This window comes from Falco naumanni, chromosome 12, assembly GCF_017639655.2.
Source record: "Falco naumanni isolate bFalNau1 chromosome 12, bFalNau1.pat, whole genome shotgun sequence".
Classification (NCBI taxonomy): domain Eukaryota; kingdom Metazoa; phylum Chordata; class Aves; order Falconiformes; family Falconidae; genus Falco; species Falco naumanni.
This window is the reverse complement of record NC_054065.1, coordinates 26,846,629-26,866,424: the sequence shown is the minus strand read 5'-3', so window position 1 is coordinate 26,866,424 and position 19,796 is coordinate 26,846,629. Positions and strand designations below refer to the sequence as shown.

Genomic DNA, 19,796 nt, shown 5'->3' with positions numbered 1-19,796 from the left:
TTATAGCCCTGCCGCTGTTTCAAGGTGTGTGTAAGCCTGTCAATCAGAATAAAGGTAAATGATGTACTCTGAAAATGTGGCAATCTTAGTCCACCCCAAATGTTATCAATCTCACAAGCCCTGGCTTCAGAAAAGAGAGAGTTTCTTTGTAACACTCTATTTCTTGAGATGGTTTCTAAGAAGAATTCAAACTCTAATGCCCTGGGACAAAAACCAAGTTAAGCATAATCCAGCTCATGAGTTATGGCAAAAAAACATTCTGGACAACATCAGGTTTTACTACATGTAATGGCTTTATGAAAGGTATAAATGTTACTGTTCTATAAAATACATTTTTCATTCCAAAATGCAAATTATAACCCATATTTATTCAGGGCTTTTCAGTGTTTTAAACTTACTTGAAAAAGAAAGACACAGGATTGCCAAATTAAAGATTTATTATAGTGTTTTTATTAACAAACTTTCATTGGAAAGTTCTGGGCGCATTAGCATAGGAGGCACATTGGCTTCGATGTTTGGCATTTGACAGTCAACAGAATTGCACTTCACTGCAATAGCCTTGCTACAACAGTGTGAATTTTCACGGCAACCCTCATAGCGAGCCTCTCTCACTGACCTATTCAGCAGATGTTTTTTATCATTTTGGTCAGCCTTTAAAACCCGGTCATTCTGCAAAGAACGCTGATCTATCTTGCTCTCAGCTTTCTTTTTCTGCTTTGACAGAGAGGCTTTCTTACTTTCAACCCCATTCGCTTCTGTACCACCCTTTTCATCACCCTTGTCTGCCTGCTGACAGAATCCCTTTTGGTTATTTGATAGACTGTTCTCACATTCAGAGCAACGCACTATTAGAGGTCCTGCATTTCGGCAAAGAAACTGTGAGGAGCTCATCGCCTTTGGAACAGTTCTTACGTTTTCCTCTGGGTTTTGATGAGCATGTGAATCTGTCCTATTTATTCTTTGATGTGCCTGAAACTGTTGCACAGACTGGAGGAAAAAATTTTTAGGCAGAGAGTTCTGCGTCATGGTTCTTTTGAGCCTTCCTTGAAGGCAACTGCAGTGGAGGACATGCTGGACTGGGTGCACATAACCTTCGGCAGCTTGCTGTAAAGCATTTATAGGAGCTACAGAGCTTTGGATCTGTACTGTTCCCGGTGAAGGAGAACACTGGTAACAGAAGGTGTCACTTAACTGTTGACATGCGTGTGGACTCCACTTCACTGCCACTTGCTTATATGCATCGGGACAGCTACACTGCCTGTTTTGAGAGAAAATCGGGCATATGGTGTGTTGGTCAATAGATGTCTGTAGCATAGCTGAACTAGCCACATTTTTGATGCTTTTACTCACTTCGCTGTTATAGGCTGAATGCATAGGCATACATGTGTTTTGGAGCCGGCTGCTGAAGAGCTCTGAGCAGATATGAGTTTCTTCGTACGTCACCTTCTCTGCAGGGTTACAGAGACCGGTTTGTGATGCCAGAGGCTCAAGCTCATAGTGCTCATGCTCCACTTCTGGTTTTTGACTTCTAGAGTCCAGCTGATATTTGCTAACAGGATGGGATTTATTTTGACCTCTGCCTCCTTGGGCTCCTGAAAAGGTCTGAGAGAAGGCATTACACCGCAATTTTTTTGGTAGCGGGATCTGGCCACAAGTGCCCTGGGGTCCAAGGCATCGGCACATGCACTGGAAGAAGAATGTTGCAAAAGCCCAACTAATGCACATGATAAGCATCATAAAAGTGCCAAGCTGCGTGTACGCCAGCACTGTAGAGGGCATCATCATTGCTCCAGCTACAAATGTAGTCAATGCAGCCATTGCAATAGCAGAACCCATACGACTTAAAGAAAAAATGACCTTTCCCTCTCGATCAGGGTCAGGGGCTAAGCGATAAGCCACTCCATAATGAACAGCAAAGTCTACAGATAAGCCAACAGCCACCGAAATAGTGACAGATTCTAACACATTTAGCTCCCATCCAAGAAGAACCAAAGAACCTACTGTAACAAAAATAGTTCCAGCTATTGAAACTATTGCATAAAGGCTTATAATTATATTCCAAGTCGTAAGAAGCATTACACTAAATGCAACAGCAACTGAAAGACCCATGGCAATCAGAGTACCATCAGAAAGGCTGTCCTGAAGATCATAAAATTCGAGGTTACTCACAAACCAACCATTGCTGAGACCTTCAGGGGCAGAACTAAGCTCACTTGAAATCCACAAGTCCACCTCTTTGTAAAACTGATGCATTTTCTCATAAGCCAGTGTGAAGAGGTAAGTGCTTTGGAACTCCAACACCACTGCCCTGATGGTGTCATTTAGGTCAAAGCGAGGCCCTGGGGTTTTACTGTCTAAATGGTACCCTGTGCTTCTTTCTAGCTCCATTATAGCTCTCTTGATACATAATTCAAAAACTTCTTGTTTGTATGGAAAGCTCCAGTGGCTGCAGCAGGGGTAAAGGGATGGCTCATCGCAGTCTTGATTTTCCATCCACTGCTTAAATGTTTCAATGAAGCAGCTTGTGAAGTCTTGTTCTTCAGTCTGATAGTAAAATGTTTGATTTCTTAACTTCTGACAGAAACGTAAAATCCAAACCTGTGAAGCTGGGCTAGCGATATTAAAACTACTATCTAGCTGCAGCTTTCCTTTACTTTTAGGGTTTAAAGGGTCACCATTATCCTCAGGTGTGACACCCCAGATTACCGTAATTGGCATGTGGAGCTCTTCTCCATGGTGGACACGTTCAAACATAAAAAGTTTTTTATATTCTGCATCATATCGTTCAAATGGGTGAGAAGACCTAAATACCTGAAACTCTGAGAGCTCCAACGATGGCAATTTCATCTTTGGATTTACACACACAATATATGCTCCACCAATGGTTAAGGCAAGGAACCAGAAAAGCCAAATGTATCGGAATTTGATAACAATGCATGGCAAAACTTTTTCAAAAAATATCCTGGATGTTTCTGAGACTGCAAAAATAACCTTGTGGAACATTTGGCACAACACTGTCCAGCAGTTTTTGTTGTTGTATACCCTCTGCTGAGGTTTCTTAAAGCAACTGAAAATATTAAGAAGATATCGTTCATGTAATACAACTACAGCAGGTAGCCATGTAACCATCAAAACATAATTCACCAAAATGGCAGTGCCGGCATAAACACCAAAACACCTGATTGCTGTGATATTGCTGACATAATTAGCATAGAAGGCAGCAGCGGTAGTAAAACTCGTGACAAACATGGAAAGAGCAGCATGCTGCAATGTAATGCTTACTGTCTCAGAGGTTCCAGCATGAGGTTTATCAAATTTTGTGTAGTTCCAAACGTCACATAAGACAAAAGCATCATCTGCTCCAATCCCAACAAGAATAATCAATGCCGTGAGATTCATGAATGGAAAGAACTCAAAATTAAATACTACTCGATAGAGAAAGTAAGAAATAATCAAGGAACTAATTATTGCAAACATAGTCATCAGCGTGATAAACATGGACTTCGTGTATACACACATGACTAGTAAAACAATTACAATGGCTATGGCAGGATACACAGTATCCATCAACAGGTAATCTTGAAACAATCTATGCTTTATTCCAAACTCAATCCCTGTGACGGTTGTTACACCATCAGAAGCGTTCCAGTTCTCAAAGTTATCAAGGTAAATACTCATCATGCTTTCCCCTTTCTCAGTTGGAGAGAAAAGCATGCTGTATTTTAAAGCTGGTAAGACATAGTCAGCTGTCTTTGGGCTTAGAAAATCCTTGTCCACTAGATAGTGAAGGATCTGGTAAACAGCGTTGTACTTGGTACATTTACGAGGCACATTTGTACACTTGAGTTGGTCCTTCCTTTTGGCATTCATATCCCAGCAGTCTGGCCCCAGGGTTCCATTGTAGTAGTATTTGGCACATGTGCGAAGCAGCTTTAGGGTGTGAGAGACATCCCGTTCTACAATTTTTTGACACGATGACCTGTTGTTTAGAATAGCAATATAGTTGCCCAGTGTCCAGCTGGGACAGCACGAAGCAGCAGTGGCTCTCTGGCAGAGATCGCCAAACTGGGAATGGGATCTGATCTGTATAAAGACAGGCAGGGTAAAAAATCCAGTTTAAAGCAATAGTCTGCATTTATTAGAAACATTCACCCGCAAAAAAAAGCTCCAAAGTTCAGCTTACGGTCCTTTTGTGTTAACATTTGAAATTCTTATTTCCACACACATTGTTTTTGATCAGTATCCTCTTACATGCAGCAGACCAAACCAGCAGTAACTCAGTATACTGACTTGTCACAGAGGCATAGACTTGGCAGAAGCATTAAGAATATTGTAATTCTATTGTTTGAAGATGGTCTGGGGTGGCTTTTTTCCCAGATTGAGAACTGTTAACTCTCTTCTATTATCTCATGCTAGTCCTGAAAATAAATAATCAGCCATACATCAATGAAGTTTCATTTGGCTTGGAATCATACACTGAAGTTCCTAAGAGAGGCAGGGACTTATCATCCAGAAAGAAAGGATGTGACAGCTTTACGATGACTTCCATCATCTGACCTCTCTTCTGCAATGCTCACTTTATGAGTCTTTTTTAGCTCTCGTACAGCTGACAGACATTTCCTCCAGTCAAGTCAGCCTGCTGCCCAGGCACTGCGTGTCCCTAAGTCATGCAGGATCTTCAGGGCACAAGCCCTGGATGATTCTACTGTGGCGTGAGGCACCCCAAAATAAGTCCTGCTGCACAGAGACAAAGGTCACGCTTCTGAATGCTGTAGCCACTGTGGGACGAAGACCCAAGAGCTGACTCAGCAGTAAAGTGGAGTAAGATGCAGCAGCAGCAAGGCCAGAGGAGTCACAGGGATAAGCAAGCACCAGTGGCAAGTGCAGACAAGGGCACAGAGCTGGGTTAGGAGGGAGGACCGCTGGTCCTCAAGCTCAAGTGACTGCCCAAAGCCTAGGAACTCCCACCAGAGCTTTAAAAAATTATAGCAATTTTAACATTTTGGTTAAGGACTCTCCTTTGCTTTGTGTTAACCCCTTATATGGACAACCTTCTTTTACTTCAAGAATATTCCAGATTTAGTTGAAGACAATAAGAGCGTGACTTGGCTAAATCACCATAAGGCACTTCTAGACAAAACTGAAAGTAATTATAAAATAGAACTGAAACTCTTAGGTAACAAGGTTAGATATCAGGGAAATTTTCTCATGTTGGGAAAACTCAGTAGGTCACAAGGAATAGAAATCTTAAAAGCTGGAACTTATAGCTTGCTATACATGACAATTTAGAGTTAATCCTTCAAATAGTTAGATATATGTAAAATTTCAGTCTTAATCAAGTCACATAGAATGAGCACATATTACCAAAGCCACATTAATAAAGTCATGTGCTTAAGAGTTTACAGGATTTGGCCCTGAAACCATTATCAATGTATGTTTTAAATTCAGGTGATCTGAAATATACCACTTTGGGTTTGGGTTGTGTTATTGGTTTTGGTTGTTTGGGTTGGTTTGTTTTTTTTGTTTTTTTGTTTTTTTTTTTTAGCAAAATTGCATCAGTTTATTATTAGCAATCCTTTATAATGCAGACAAAAAACCTGCACTTGGGGATTCTCATGGCAGTTATAAAACCTTTAATATGGGCTTAATTTTGTCAACCAGTTTCTGAACAATAACAAACCAGCATTCCAAAAAACCAGGATAATTCACATTTGATTGTTTCCAGATAAAAACATTCACACATGCAAACTCAGGAAAAACTGAACAACCTACTAAATAAAAGGAAGCACTGGAATAGCATATCTGTATTTTTCATGGCACATGTCCAGGTTAATCCTATGAGGACATAATAGGCAAATTGGGAGGAAAGGATTGTATTGTCTTCTCTATGTATTCAAGTTCAAGATGGGACAATAAGGTTTATAATCTGTTCTTCAACACTTGCTGCAGGCCATAAACATTCACTGGTTAAGTAACTGTTGCCAAAGATAAAGTAACATTTCCAGCTGCCAAGCTGGAAATTAGAAATTAAAATACAAAATTTAGCTCCAGATAGCTCATTAAAATACTACGTAAAATGTTAATATATTGTAGCATTGGGCTTTGTTGGTGATCCAAAGGAACTGAAAAGGCCATTTTGCTGTTGCCAGACTTGGTCTGCCACTGGCAAGATTTTAATTTATTTTGGAACAAGTAAGGAAACTAAGCTGTGCAACCTGTGCATATGCTGTATCTGTGGGCAGACCTGCCCAAATGGATCTAGGCAGCGACACAGAATCACAAATACGCAGTCTGAGGAGATCATTTACAGTCTTTGAAGTTTATAAAATAACTGTTTATAGTTAATAGGGAAAACATTCTGCAATTTACAGGTGAAAAAAAAAAGGCTGCTCTTATCCAAGTAGTCAGAAATTAGAACACCTCCTATAGTTTTTTTTTATATAAAGTTTTCATGAAGATTACAGGACTACCATATGCTAAGCAGCTGTAGGATGGAGCCCCTAAGTGTCAGTAAAACATATAAAGTAGTTACAAGCAGATGGGAATACAATTAACACATACAGGATATATTGTTAGTTCATACTAAAGCAAATACTAGTTGGTTCTGAAATCCTGCTTATCTGTAGAATACATAAATTCTAAGGTTTGCATTTCCAAAAAAAAAAAAAGTGTCTGATTTTCCTGTCTTTGAATACAGAAAGCTTTGCTGTGTATTTCAACTGAGCTGTGGCCCTAAACAAGCAAGAATTCAACAACAAAAACAACTACAGAAGACAGTCGGTAAGACCACTACATCTCTGAAGTCATCAGTTTCTTCCGATAGCTGCAGCGCAAGTCAGCATCCTCTCTAGGGACTGGCTGCTGGCAGAACTTAGCATTCAGAAGTGGGGCATATGCAGCACCTCATGAATTCTAAAAAGTGTTAGAAGTGCTTAGAAATTGCTAAGCGCTAAAATCATTCAAACGTGTTATTTGCAAGTAACAAGCGGGGTTTGTTTACATTTAAAAAGCTTCAGCATTTTCTAATTTTTATCATAAATTTACATACATAGACCAGCAATAATTGCAAAACCTAACCATATCAGTTTGTTTTGTCTACTACCTAGATTAAAAAAATCAATGCTGCTATCATGTTGGACTGTCGTTCTGCTCAGCTGAGATGTTCAAATACTATATTCTTAAGTAAATACCTACATTACAAAAAAGATGCATAGAAACATTGTCTGCAACGTTATTCTCTGTAAATATCTACACAACTGTGGGCGTAGCTGTAATAGCCAACATTTAATTTTCTGAAGTGTTCTTATTTCAAAGGAAGAGCTATTTTTATGGATACAAGATGCGAGGTGCTTGTTTTTTGAAGTAGTTTTGTCCTTGTCTCAGGAAGTAAAGCAGTCTTTGAAATAATACATTATTATCTATGTGTGCATATAGGGAGGAAAAAAAGTCCTCAGGGGTAATGCAAGCATGACAAAGATTATTCTTCAGAGGTAACTAACTGCCTTTATTGTGTTATACAGAGTATATATTTTTTTTATTACAGACTGCATTGCTTTGCAATGATCTGTACTACCTGGGATCTACCTGCACCAGCTGTCTATGTGACTAAACTTTTACAGTTAAATCCAAAGATTAGCACGCCCTCCCTAACTCTCAATTTTTACCCTTGTAAAAGGTTATTCGCCACTGTATATCCTGATTGAACTGGCAATATGATTACTCCCTAGCTCAGTTCGTTCAAAACTGAGCTTGGTTAGTTTAAATACTTCGATTAAGTACTTTGCTCACCAGGCTCATTCCGATTGAAAGAAATAAAGGGTAATCACATGAGCCATCCTGGCAGCGCAATAATCTCTGATGGGGAAATAATAATATTTCATGAGCACATGAGGACAAAACCCTCTTACACCAACAGGGGCCAACCAGGACAAAATGTCAGCAAACTGCCCAGAGAGATGGATTATACAATGTTTCACTACAGCTCAATGTTTTAAGCAAGCAAATGCCAGCTGTTAGGGAAAACTATTTGGGAATTCACAAAATTTACACAGTTGTCTATAAGGCAATGATAAACAAACCTAACGATGAAAATATTCCTCATGAAATAAATGCGGTATAATATGAAGTTAATTGTTTAAGATTATTTTTGATTTGGAGGAGAAAAAATTGGAAATAAACAAATCATTATTAACAGAAGAAAGACGTATCGCTTCAATTCCATAAAAGTTACTAGTACAAAGCCAGTTACGGTTAGTCAACAGTTCAAAGGAGTTCACTGCAGCAAGCGATAAGCTTCTATTTTACAAATGTAAAAATGAACGCTTAGTGTATTTTAGCCTTTGCCAGTTAACTTCCATCAGTTGAAACCAGACACTGATTTCAATTGGAGTGCTAAATTCTTTTCCAACACATTTAAAAGCAGCTATGGTAGCCTCTGAAGCTGGCTATTACAATAGTTATTTTGACTACACAAAGTACTGAGTACAAGGAAAGCCTGGAAAAATTACAACAGGGCCAGACAGACAATGCCAAAATGAGTCCTTTCATTTACTCAGTTTTAAAGATCAAATTAATTTTACTCTGAAGGTATCACTATCCACATCTAATTAATTAGGCTATATTTCTAGCTACTGTATCTATGTTCCTTTGACGTCCATCTGCCAAGCTATTCTCTGTTGACCTTAAAAAATAAATAAATCTGAGTGACCCACTGGGTGTCAGAGAAAATGGCCTATGCTATGAGGATGCAATTAGTTCACCTGAAGGTGAAAAAGCATGAAAAATTAATTATTTGCTGGGAAACAAAAACAAAAATCCATGGAACAATATTCTAAGAGGGAACTCCCAGCAGAAGTTAGGATAGTCCCTTCTGCAAAAAAAAAAAAACAAACTTCTGAAGCAACCCTGCTCTACCCCGTTCTAGGTTGTATTAGTAGCAAAACCAAATAAATTCCACAATATAATCTTATTTACAAACCACAAGTTGTTTTCCAACTTCATCTGCATGCTGACTGACCATTTGAAAATGACAGGAACAAAGAGAAGTCCTCTAATATGCTACTGGACAGCAACGGGCAGCAAAACAAAGTTTCAAATACATTTCCTATCTGCAAGTTAAACAAATTAAATGCCATATTTACTTACCCTCAAGTTATCTACATTGCACATTGACTTAATTGCATTCAAATTCCATAAATTCTCTCCTTCTGTTGATGTAAACACCACTCGTGAATAGCGATCACCTGAAATTACAGGAGGGGGGTTTTATAGATTGTTTGGGTGTGTCTGGTATCAAAGACTGAGGCAAAATCCCACCATTCAAATGACACAGATGAAATCTTTGTCAGGTCGTGGGAATCCACCTCGTTTTCAAGATGAGCTATTCATCTCTAAGACTCAGTCCACATGAAAGTTTCAGTTTCCTTAAAGTGCTTATAGTAAATATGGCATCTTCAATACTATATACCACTTAGAAGCTCTACAGACTTCCATTCAAGCAAACTATCTTCTGAAATATGACAAACAAAAATCAAAAGATCTAATCAGCAAAGTATGAAATTCTTGGCACAGCATAATGGCAGTACACAGATAATAGTAATCAAAGCCTGATTTAGTAAGTCATTTGGGAATATAAATAATAATTATAAAGCTGTTTCTACAAGAATGTTTTTGCTTTAGAAGCAAACGACTGCAGTGGAAATTGTTGTGATATCCTTGAGGCCATTTCTAAGAATTCTACAGTTTAGACACATACATCTTAAATAACAAATTAAATCACATTTATTAAAGACAGCTTTTAGGAAATGAAATAATTACTTAGTGGCAGTGAGATCTTTACACATAGCCAACGAGGGAAACATAAACCCACAAATACACGGTGCTGCATAACATAGCATGTTACTTTGGGTTAAGAAATATTATAATTTTAATTACAATACTCCAAAAACCAAAAGGCTGAATTTTTTTCCCACTGCTGTGAATGTGCACAATTTTTGCCTTTCACAAGACTGTAATGAAAAGACTCAGGGTAGTGCTTTATGATCTCTGACAGTGCTTTAGGATCAAGGAAACTGAAATCTGCATATCCTGGAGCAGACAAAGAAAGATACCAGGAATGACAAAAATGGGTCAAGAGGAAATCAACTGTTTTCTTTACATAATGGACTGGCAAACTTTCCCATAGAAGTGCAATTCCTTCATGACTGCCACAACTGAGACTATGCAGAAACAGTAGCGGAAAGGAAGAGTGAGACTGTGCAGAAACAGGGGGGAGGATAAGAGCAGTTAACTCTGCTTCAAGTTGCAGTTAATGCTCAGTAGAGTTTCAAGTACATTTCCTCTTCTTTACACAAGGTATGTTCAGTCTAATTTGGTTCTGCTCACAGGAGCAGAAATTACAACCTTGCTCACATATTCTCGCTTAGACATAAGACCACACTATAATAGAAAAGAAAAAAAGTTTGTTTTTCACTCTGGTTTTTACTGGTCATCGTTCTCTTAGCTCAAGTAATATAAACAATTAATTTCACAATTATGTTTGTCTGCTCTGTTATCAGTTCTCACATATTGAAGTAGCTGCAAAAGAGCGCAGGTCATTCTATGAATAAAGGCAAGATCTACATCTGCTAATACATACTCTCTGCCAGAACAGGACTTATCAGAGCTTTGCAGTATGCCTTGTAAAAAGTCAATAAAGATTTCTTTGTAATTTTTTGTCCTCTAGTTTAACTTTACCAGCTTCATAAGCCTTCAGCACTTTCAGGTGGGGTTTTTTATTTTTATTTTTCTCTCTTTGAGGGGGGTGTTTTGTTTGGGGTTCGTGTGTGTGTGTAGGTTTGGGGTGGGGTTTTTTTGTGGGGTAGTTGTTTTTTCCTAAACAAACCCCTAAATCCTGTACAAGATATGACCTGTGGAATTCTTTTAGGACATATGGAGGAAAAGTATTTTGATTTAGGTTTTATAGAATTAAGTTAATGGCACAGATAAAACACAACTTCTTCCCTAGTGTGAATTAGGCGCTACCTCTATAGTCATACACAAAACACTGCTTTTACAATGATCAGTGTTACCAATAACTTATAAATATCTTTAAAGGAAACATTTTAAATAAACACAGTTGCTTCCTAGGAAGAACCAATAGAACAGCAACATTTCAGCCCAATTTCTTCAGACTTCTGCATACAGAAAGAAGGTGCTTATAAATCCACTAAGCAAAAAAGTATTTTCCTAATAAGGCACACAACATACAGAAGAGCTCCAAAATCATGCAACTGGCAGAAGATTACATCCTTCCTTACATCATTTCTCCACTTACTCGGAATATCGCAGAAAAAGGTATCCTTGTGGAAGTTCCAGTCTGCTTGCCTCTTCTCTCTTTCATAGTGATCATCTGACCATCTGTCATCCTGATGACTAAAACAGAATAAATACTTTTACCTTAGCAATGAGATTATTAGTAGAAGCATCCGAACAAGTCACACATCTTAATAGCTCTTACATGAGAAACTGTGTTTTTACCAATGTGACTTTGGTATAGAAAATCTGAAACATTCACTGAACTTTTTGTTTAAATTTGAGACTTCAAAGTAAATAACATAGAGCCCAGTACTGAAAATATCCATAATTCAAAGAGAAAACTAAAATTATATACTTTTTTAAAGAGCTTGCAATGGGAAATATCTAGTTCCATGTGAGAGGCCTTCAGAATTCTGTATTTATTGAAATCAGCGGCAGTAAATATATGAACTTCAGAGGGTAGCGGAGCAAGTACTACGTACATACACCTCTCCACCCCGCCCCAAATAAAATGCCTTTTTAATACAAATTCTTACCTTTTAGCTTGCTCATCTGCATATTTGAAAGGATAGTTCGCAAGTGTTGCTTTGTACCCTGTGTTTTTGACCATGTTGTTCCATGTGACAAGTCTCTGTCCTATAGCTGTCCCTCTTGGTTCAAAACCCTAAGAGAAGAGCACCACAAAATTCAGTTAATACTTTTCATTCTTTAGCTCAAACAGGAAAGTGGAGACATGATCAAAGTGATGGATAGTTTTCATTATGAAGCATAGTTACTCCAGGCATCAACTTTTAAAGATAAAACGCCTTATGACAGGTCAGACAAAATAATGACCAAGTGTGTCAAGTGATAAGGGATTAAGAATTCTTGCATATACTACTTCTCTCCCAGAGAATTGATGACGACTTAAGTCTATGAAACATTCAACACAGTTTTCAGAGCAAGGACATTTTACAAAGTCCTCTTCTGTATCTCAATTATCACTCTCTACTGATTAACTGTGATTCAAAAACCACTGAAGAATATCTTCTCTGTCTGTCCAAGAATAAGGCAAATTAATTTTGAAAGTGACTTCCAAACAATTTTAATAACGTGGTTATATTCAAGAAATATCCATTACATATGGATATGTACAGATAAGCACTAATATAATATAAATAATAATAACTTACAGGGACAGTATATTTTCATTTGAGGATAATAATTAAATATAGTATTTTCAACAGAAGTCCTGACAGCTACTCATGGGTAAGACAGTTCATGAGAAGTAAGAAATCAGTGTAGTATTTAACAGAATCTGATAAAAATTACTTTCAGACTTTCAATATGGATATAATTTCATCCCCAGAAGGCACTTAGAATCCTCTTTCCTTTAATAGATGCTGGCCCTTACTCTTTGAAACCTGATTTAGAACGTATGGTCTGAGTTGTACTGTGTTGTACATCTAAAACTGGGATGAATTTACATTATTCAATCTACAGCAGTTCTGTTGAAGGACATATGACCTTTCAATAGCAAAATGCAGTTGGAATTTAAACCAGTGGATAACACTCTCCGATGGCAACTGCAACTTTGTATCACGGTTAGCTGCTCCAATGTCAAGTTTTAATACTTTTTTTTTTTTTAATTAGCGGAATTAAAAGGCTCCTTAGCAATTAATTTCTTTTGTGGATTCATTAGACAGAACTTGCTTCTGCAAACTTACTACCAATTGAATCTCTCTGGAAATTGGAAAAAACCAAATTCACAGTACAGGGAAACTTTTCAGGCATATTAAGAGTCACGTTTTTCCTCTGGGCAGATCTCAATTTAAAAGGAACGTACCAATTGCTGTAATTGCATCTGCTGTTTATTGATACCACTGAAAAGACAGCAAATCAAACATACTTATTTGACAGTACAATTGATTAATATTTACCTACCAGCAACGGATCAGAGAAGTCTGGAAGATCTGGAACTAATATTCCAACCAGTGCACACACCACTATTAACACAGTACACATGCCCAGGACCACCACAGGCCAGTCAGCTATCAGCGCAGCGTAGCTACACGGAGAGGAGCAAAGAAAAAGATGTTACAGAAATAAGAGTTATAGACAAAACCAATCCATACTTCTCTAAAGAACCACGTTGAAACACTGACCTGTTTTCTGTGTTATACTTACAGGAAATTAAGCTAGTTATCATAAATGGATAGAAACCATTTGGAAACGGTTTATTTCTACGTCACTTTTTTTAAATTAATCAAAAAAACCCCAACCAACCCACTTTCTATCAAATCTCCCTACTGAAACTTGCTATTCTAATATTAAAAGCTTTTGGGTATAAGACTATTCTTTTTCCCCTCACAATTCTGACAAAAATGCAGGCTTTATCTTAGATTTCCTTTGCACTGCTACAATGGTGAATAACTACGGGCTAGTGAAATAGATATTTCTGTTGTTTAGCACATGTTCAGTATTTAAAACTGTCATAGCAATAATCTACATTAAAAATGTGGGGGGAAAAGTGTATGTGAAGTGAAAACTGTTGTTTAAGACTAAACACAATTTTTAAAATATAAATACTCTTTCCTTAACTTTATACTTAACTTTTGGAATGGATATTATCCATGGTTGGGGACCACAAGAAAATAGATGCTTTGTTAAAAAATGTAATGATAGAAAACATCACAGCTCTTCTTCAAAAGCTTAAGCTTTTTTGAGAAAAATACCAAACAGAGGAAAAATCAATTTTGAAGTAGAAGCCCAAAGAAAACATTTCCTCTATATTTAAAATGGTCATTAAAAAAATACTCAAACCCTATATACTAATGATCCATAAAATCTGCTGTAAATTCAAAGGTGCAAGGGAGTTATGACATAATACACAAAGGCTAAACAATTAATGCTGATTAGTTTCAGTATAACACACATCCTTGGATTTTAACTTCTAGTTCATTCTGGATTTTAAAGGTGCAAAAACTTTTACATGCAGATCTAATTTTCATCCTTTTTATAAAATATTTTTATTTTTGTTAAATTGTCAGAAAATTATCAGAAAATAAAATGAAACCCGGACACCTTAATTTCTTACTAATTTTTCTTACAGTAAAGATTTGAATACACAGAGTTTATGTTTCAAGGGCAACACTGTCTAATCTTGAGAGCAAATAAGAGTACAGAAAGTCCCATGAAGTTTAAGCAGCATGAGAAAAATAATTATAGGCTATAAATCATTCCATACCAATAGTCTCTGTACAGACCAAATACTGATCAAGAAGATCCAAACTCTTATTTTCCTCCTCAACTTATGTGCAACATAACATGAACATTTATAGCAGAGTGCATCTTTACTTATTTCTACCGTCTTAAAGATTACGGTTCTTCTTGAGTTTCAGAGCAACACGTCACCTAATCACAATTCAATTATCTGCTCTACAGAAATTTTCTGTCCCATTGCTAAGAAGGGAGGTAATGATACTCAGGTCCACACTCCAGCAACAGCCTTCCCATTTTCTAGCTGTAAAATAAACAGCAGTGAGCAAGCTTACTGCTGACTTTCCATAGCATGTGGAAATAGGTATGTCTAGGGGGTCTACGTACAGCTTTAAGGAGCAAGGAAATCCAAAGCACCGGGTATATCCCAACTTCCCTCTAGGTAAATGGGGAATAATTCTTACATTCTCACACAAGAAAAAAAGCAATCTGAAGTGTAAGGTTTTATTAAAGTGACTCACAAAGGGGCAGCTTGCCAAATGAGCAATTGTACAAAGTAGAAGGGAAGTAAATGACCTAATAGAATTTTCCTATTTTTAGGACTAAATGATTTCATAAACACCAAGCTAGATTGACTAGCTATTACAGACATTTGCTCTGAAGCCATAAAAATTAGACCTGAAAAATTTATTTTCTTATTCATCAATAGTGCCAGATTGACCACTTTGACATGTTGTCTCTACACTTCCATTCTCAGCTGAGCAGCTCTTAAATTGGTTAAATGCTTCAGTCACCAGCTGTAAAAGAACTATGTCCCAGGTGAAGTGTTTATCATGTTAATAAGCCACATAGAGAAAAGAATAAGTGTTTGTTTACATCTGCAAATCTGTCCTGCTTCTTGATTCACATACTGAAATCCAGATAAGCAAAACTGACCTGGGCTGGAACACCAAAAAGGACTAACCGTGCTACATTTTTATTTTATTTGTCTGAGCATCATTTGGTGCTGCACTAAAGGACTAGTTTCAAGCAAGTTGCCCCAAGACCTCAGATGCTTTCTTCAAAAGGAGAAGGTAAAAAAGCTAGTGTTTACTTTTCATTTCCATTTTAATCTACAGCATAAACGGGTGGATAGTGTTAAACTTTACAATTCAGCACCTATATGCGGACATACCCAGGTTGAACTGCTATCCGGTCTCACATAAAGAGACTGAAACATACAACAGAGTTTCCATGAAGAGGTCACTACGAGCAATAGGTACTTGTGTGACTGAATTCGTATTAACACACAGGTTTATGTAACAACAGCCACTTCGCAAACAGGCCTCTTCCTTACTGAAAGCAAATCCTAAAGGTGGATTACGTTGTTAATGATTTGAGATGGTTTCTTGTTGCTATTACTGATGCAGTAACAGTTACTCTGTTGTTTTCTATGACCCTGCCATTTTTCAGAGCATATACAGTCTAAATTTAGTGTTCCCGATTGTATAAGGTTTCTGGTTTTAGGAAGAAGAAAAGATCATTATGATGACATTTTCTGAACTTTTCTGTCAGGTTGTTGTATCATTGTTGATGATATAAACCAAGCTACTTCTCACAATAACCCTTAATCAAGAAGGTAGGTACCAAGTTGCAGAGATTTTATGCTTGTGCAGACAGTGTACATACACACAATGAAAACAGCATGGGGTTGTAATAAAAAAATGCCATAAAATATGTGAAAACAAGGAACATGGAAATCCGCATAAGATTTTAAAATTCTGGACCAGTATTTATGGAGAAACTAGTTGCCTCTCCATAAACAGAGTATGTGAGTTTGGCCACCTTCTGTGGTCTACCTCCTTCCTGCTCCTCCAGGGTTCATAGACGTGTCATTATGTATGCTAAAGAGTTGTCCCTGGCTCTGTCTTTCAGTATTTATTTAGGAAGCCATTGTAGACCCAGTCTTCTAAACGTTTGAACTTGCTGATGCCTCCACAGTCTCCTGTGGCAGTTACAGAAATTCACAACCCACTGCATAAAGAAATATATTTTTTCTTTTAAAATCTGCTTTAATTTGCTTGTCTACTATTTTTCTTGAGTATTCCGTACTCTTGCATTATATGGGGAGGCACAGCTTTGCCACCAACTGATTGCATTTATGATTCTGCAAACCTCACGTGTGACAGTATTAGACCTTACCTTTTTGGTAACTTGAATGGTCTGGCTGGCCTGGAAGGAGGGAAAAAAAGAGAGTAATTGAAAATATATGAAATATACATGCATGTGCAAATTTGTTTAATTCTTCCCATACATGGATAAGCAAAAATTATATATTTTAGAATATGAATAATCTTAAAAGGCATACAATCATATTCAATTGAGTCTTTGCAAACAAGTAATTCAGAGAATAATTACAGCTACAAAGACAGCTGGGTTTTCAAAAGTGGAATTTTATGCAGCTGATTTTTGGGATTATTATTCCAGAAGCTTTTCCAGTTTTCAACAAGAGACCAAATAAAACTAACATGATAAAAAAATCAGTACCACTGAAAATCATTACAAAGTTTGCATGTGATGAGAACAGACAACCAAAACATCGTGTTCTGACATTGCAATTCACAAACCTTCTTAACCACCATTCGTAATTCCGTTACAAAAAAACCTAACTTTGGCCATAAATTTTATCTTGCCATAACACCAGAAATAGAATGACAGGTGGTTCCTATATAGAATAACTTTTCTATGCAAGTTTTTGTTATTTATTAAAATATCTAATATAAACAATATTACTTTGATGAGGAGATAGCAAACCCACATGCAAATTATTCTTATCTGCTGCTTTTCAGTGAGCACTGCATTTTGTTTACTGGTTCAGTAAATTTCACATAAATTCCACTTTTTTAAAAAATCCCATGAAGAATCTGCAAGTCCTTTCAAGACTTTCCTGTCTATGAATGCGACATAGAATCACTCAAAAGATGTAACCATACTACACCTTCAGTTAGGTTATGGACTTACTTTACTTTTACCACCAAGGACATACTTAACATTACCTCTTTAAAAAGGCAAAGAAAACAATGAGTTAAGAAACAGCTGCTTGCATACAATAGATCACTCAATATTTCCACACTGAGGTCTCTGAAGGAGATGTGCATGCTCTTGCACTGCTGGAGAAACAGTTTAAACTTCAGACTCCTTGCAGAGTTTCACAAAAGTTTGAAGTTTAATTCAGTGCTGAGAATGAGATCTGCTGTCCTTTAAACATAAGAATCAACATACTAAGATGAAATTCTTGTCCAGGGGAACCAAAATGTTCTGGCATAATCATATCAAGGTAGCTGCAACCATGCCCACACTGGGTGTGAGTACTCTTAGACTGTATCCATTTCTAACTCAGAGCAACTGTAAAGGGGAAATAATCCATGTAAAATTGAGCCTCTGAAACAGAATGCTTTGTTACACTGAACAAAAAGTACAACCCAATGCAAATCAGCTCTTAACACAGCAACAGGCCATACTCAAAGCACTGCTAGCTAACATGACAGCAAAAGGGTGATGAAAACATAACTGACAGCACAGAGTAATATAATGGTGACCATTCCTATTATCCTTTTCCTTGACAGGGAGGATGAAAAAACAAATAAAACTAGCAAAGCTAAACACTGATGCTGAGCCCTCTTTTACTCTTCATCTTCATTCACGGTGTGTCTCAAGCAATATATCACAATTATAACTATGATGGAACATTCCATCAAGAAATATAAAGCTATTATATCTATATCCTCAAGAAACACAAAACCATTTTAATTTAACTGTTGTAAGTAATCAGAATTGTATAAAAGCAAATTTCTATCAGCTGTAATTCACTGCTGTCTGGAAATGCCCCAACCCAATAAAGCAGTAGAGTTGCTAACTGGGGCATGCCTGTAGGTAGTACATAGTAAAAATTGCTCCTTGCAGCCACGAGGAAGCTGGAGGAAAAGGAGTAGTAAAGCAAAATAACTGATCTGCAGCTGCAGTAAGTCAAAAGATTAAGGAAATGTACAGACAAGGATCTTCTGTTAAATCCAGCCACAAAAATTAAGATGAAATTTATGAAACGTCACCAACCTTCAGACTGCAGTCCAAGATACATAAATCTGACTTTCAGAGGAACTGAACATACCCAATTTCACAACTGATGCCAAAAAAATTCTGGTACCACCACAACAACAGACTCATCAGTAGCTAAAGTGTACAGAAACCCAAATAAACTGAAATTACTTTGCAACAGTAAGTTGCCTGAGGCTGAAAAGAAGTTGTGGCAGGCTCGGGGGACTGCTCACCATCCTATCTGCAGCCTCAACCACTGAACCAACTTCTCTTGATTAGACAGCGAGTCCTGTTTTCATCTGTGTCATAACAGACCCTACCATGAGCAACAACATCATACAACTATTTCGCATACGCAAGGACAATTAGTATAAGCTTTGTAATTACGCTGACTTGTACAAAGGTTTATATGAGGATTCCAGTTTATATTGGCAGACAAACTTGCCTTCCAGACTTTGTCAATTTTAGTACACACTTTTTTAAAAAAAGTTAATCTACATGGTTGGAGAAACAAAAACAAAAACAGGTGCTTTAATTGAGAATTAATCCCCATAGAGGCAACTCTTCCTCTGCATGGGCTGCCAGCACTGCTATCCACATCATCATCCATCACGCTGTACGACTGTTCCCATGATCGCCATGACTCTGTGAAGGATTAGCTGGTTCACCCGGGGCACCATGTCCACATCACTGTGCACTCCCCCCAGATACGATGGTTTGCTCAGACAGCGAGGTACAGAACCTCATCTGAAGTTCTCAAAAAGCTGGCAAGACAAACATTTTCTGGGAAGGCCCAACGTGTAATCAGTAACGCTTTGGGGATGATGCAGGCAACTTCTCAATGGATCTTCTTGCACACACTTACTCTTTCCACAGCTCTCCCAACCCCTTCTGCATGCAAAATCTTAGTAGATGGGTATGTTTTAAATCTCTCTTCAAGCTTTACTCTTTCGATCATGTAACTATAGGGCAACACATATTTTCTCAATGGAACGTTAAAATTTTAGATAGACCTTCAAAAAATTAACTTTGCCTAATCTGGTTTACACAAAAGGGGTAAAAATATCAGCACAACCATCCCTTATTCTCCCCCTTTCCAAGCAAAACCAAACTACATTTCCCTCTGTTTCCTCCACCTGCAAAATATATTCAGTGCTGAACAAATGATGATGATTAAGCTCTTCAAAGTTAGGGAGGGTTAAAGGTCACACCTGCCGTCAAACTGTTTT

General features: G+C 37.5%; 1 protein-coding gene across 2 annotated transcripts in view; it reads right to left on the bottom strand.

Moving 5' to 3' along the window:
* Window positions 1-427: 427 nt before the first annotated feature.
* DISP1 (dispatched RND transporter family member 1) overlaps window positions 428-19,796 on the bottom strand; it is a 92,228-nt gene continuing 72,859 nt past the window's right edge. For both annotated transcript variants that reach the window (XM_040612066.1, XM_040612067.1), the window contains exons 3-8: window positions 16,675-16,704; window positions 13,219-13,342; window positions 11,832-11,959; window positions 11,315-11,412; window positions 9,145-9,242; window positions 428-4,083 (exon numbers count right to left, since the gene is read on the bottom strand). In XM_040612066.1, the coding sequence (XP_040468000.1) occupies window positions 439-4,083; window positions 9,145-9,242; window positions 11,315-11,412; window positions 11,832-11,959; window positions 13,219-13,342; window positions 16,675-16,704 (4,123 nt within the window). In that variant the 3' untranslated portion in view covers window positions 428-438. The remainder of the gene's footprint in view (window positions 4,084-9,144; window positions 9,243-11,314; window positions 11,413-11,831; window positions 11,960-13,218; window positions 13,343-16,674; window positions 16,705-19,796) is intronic.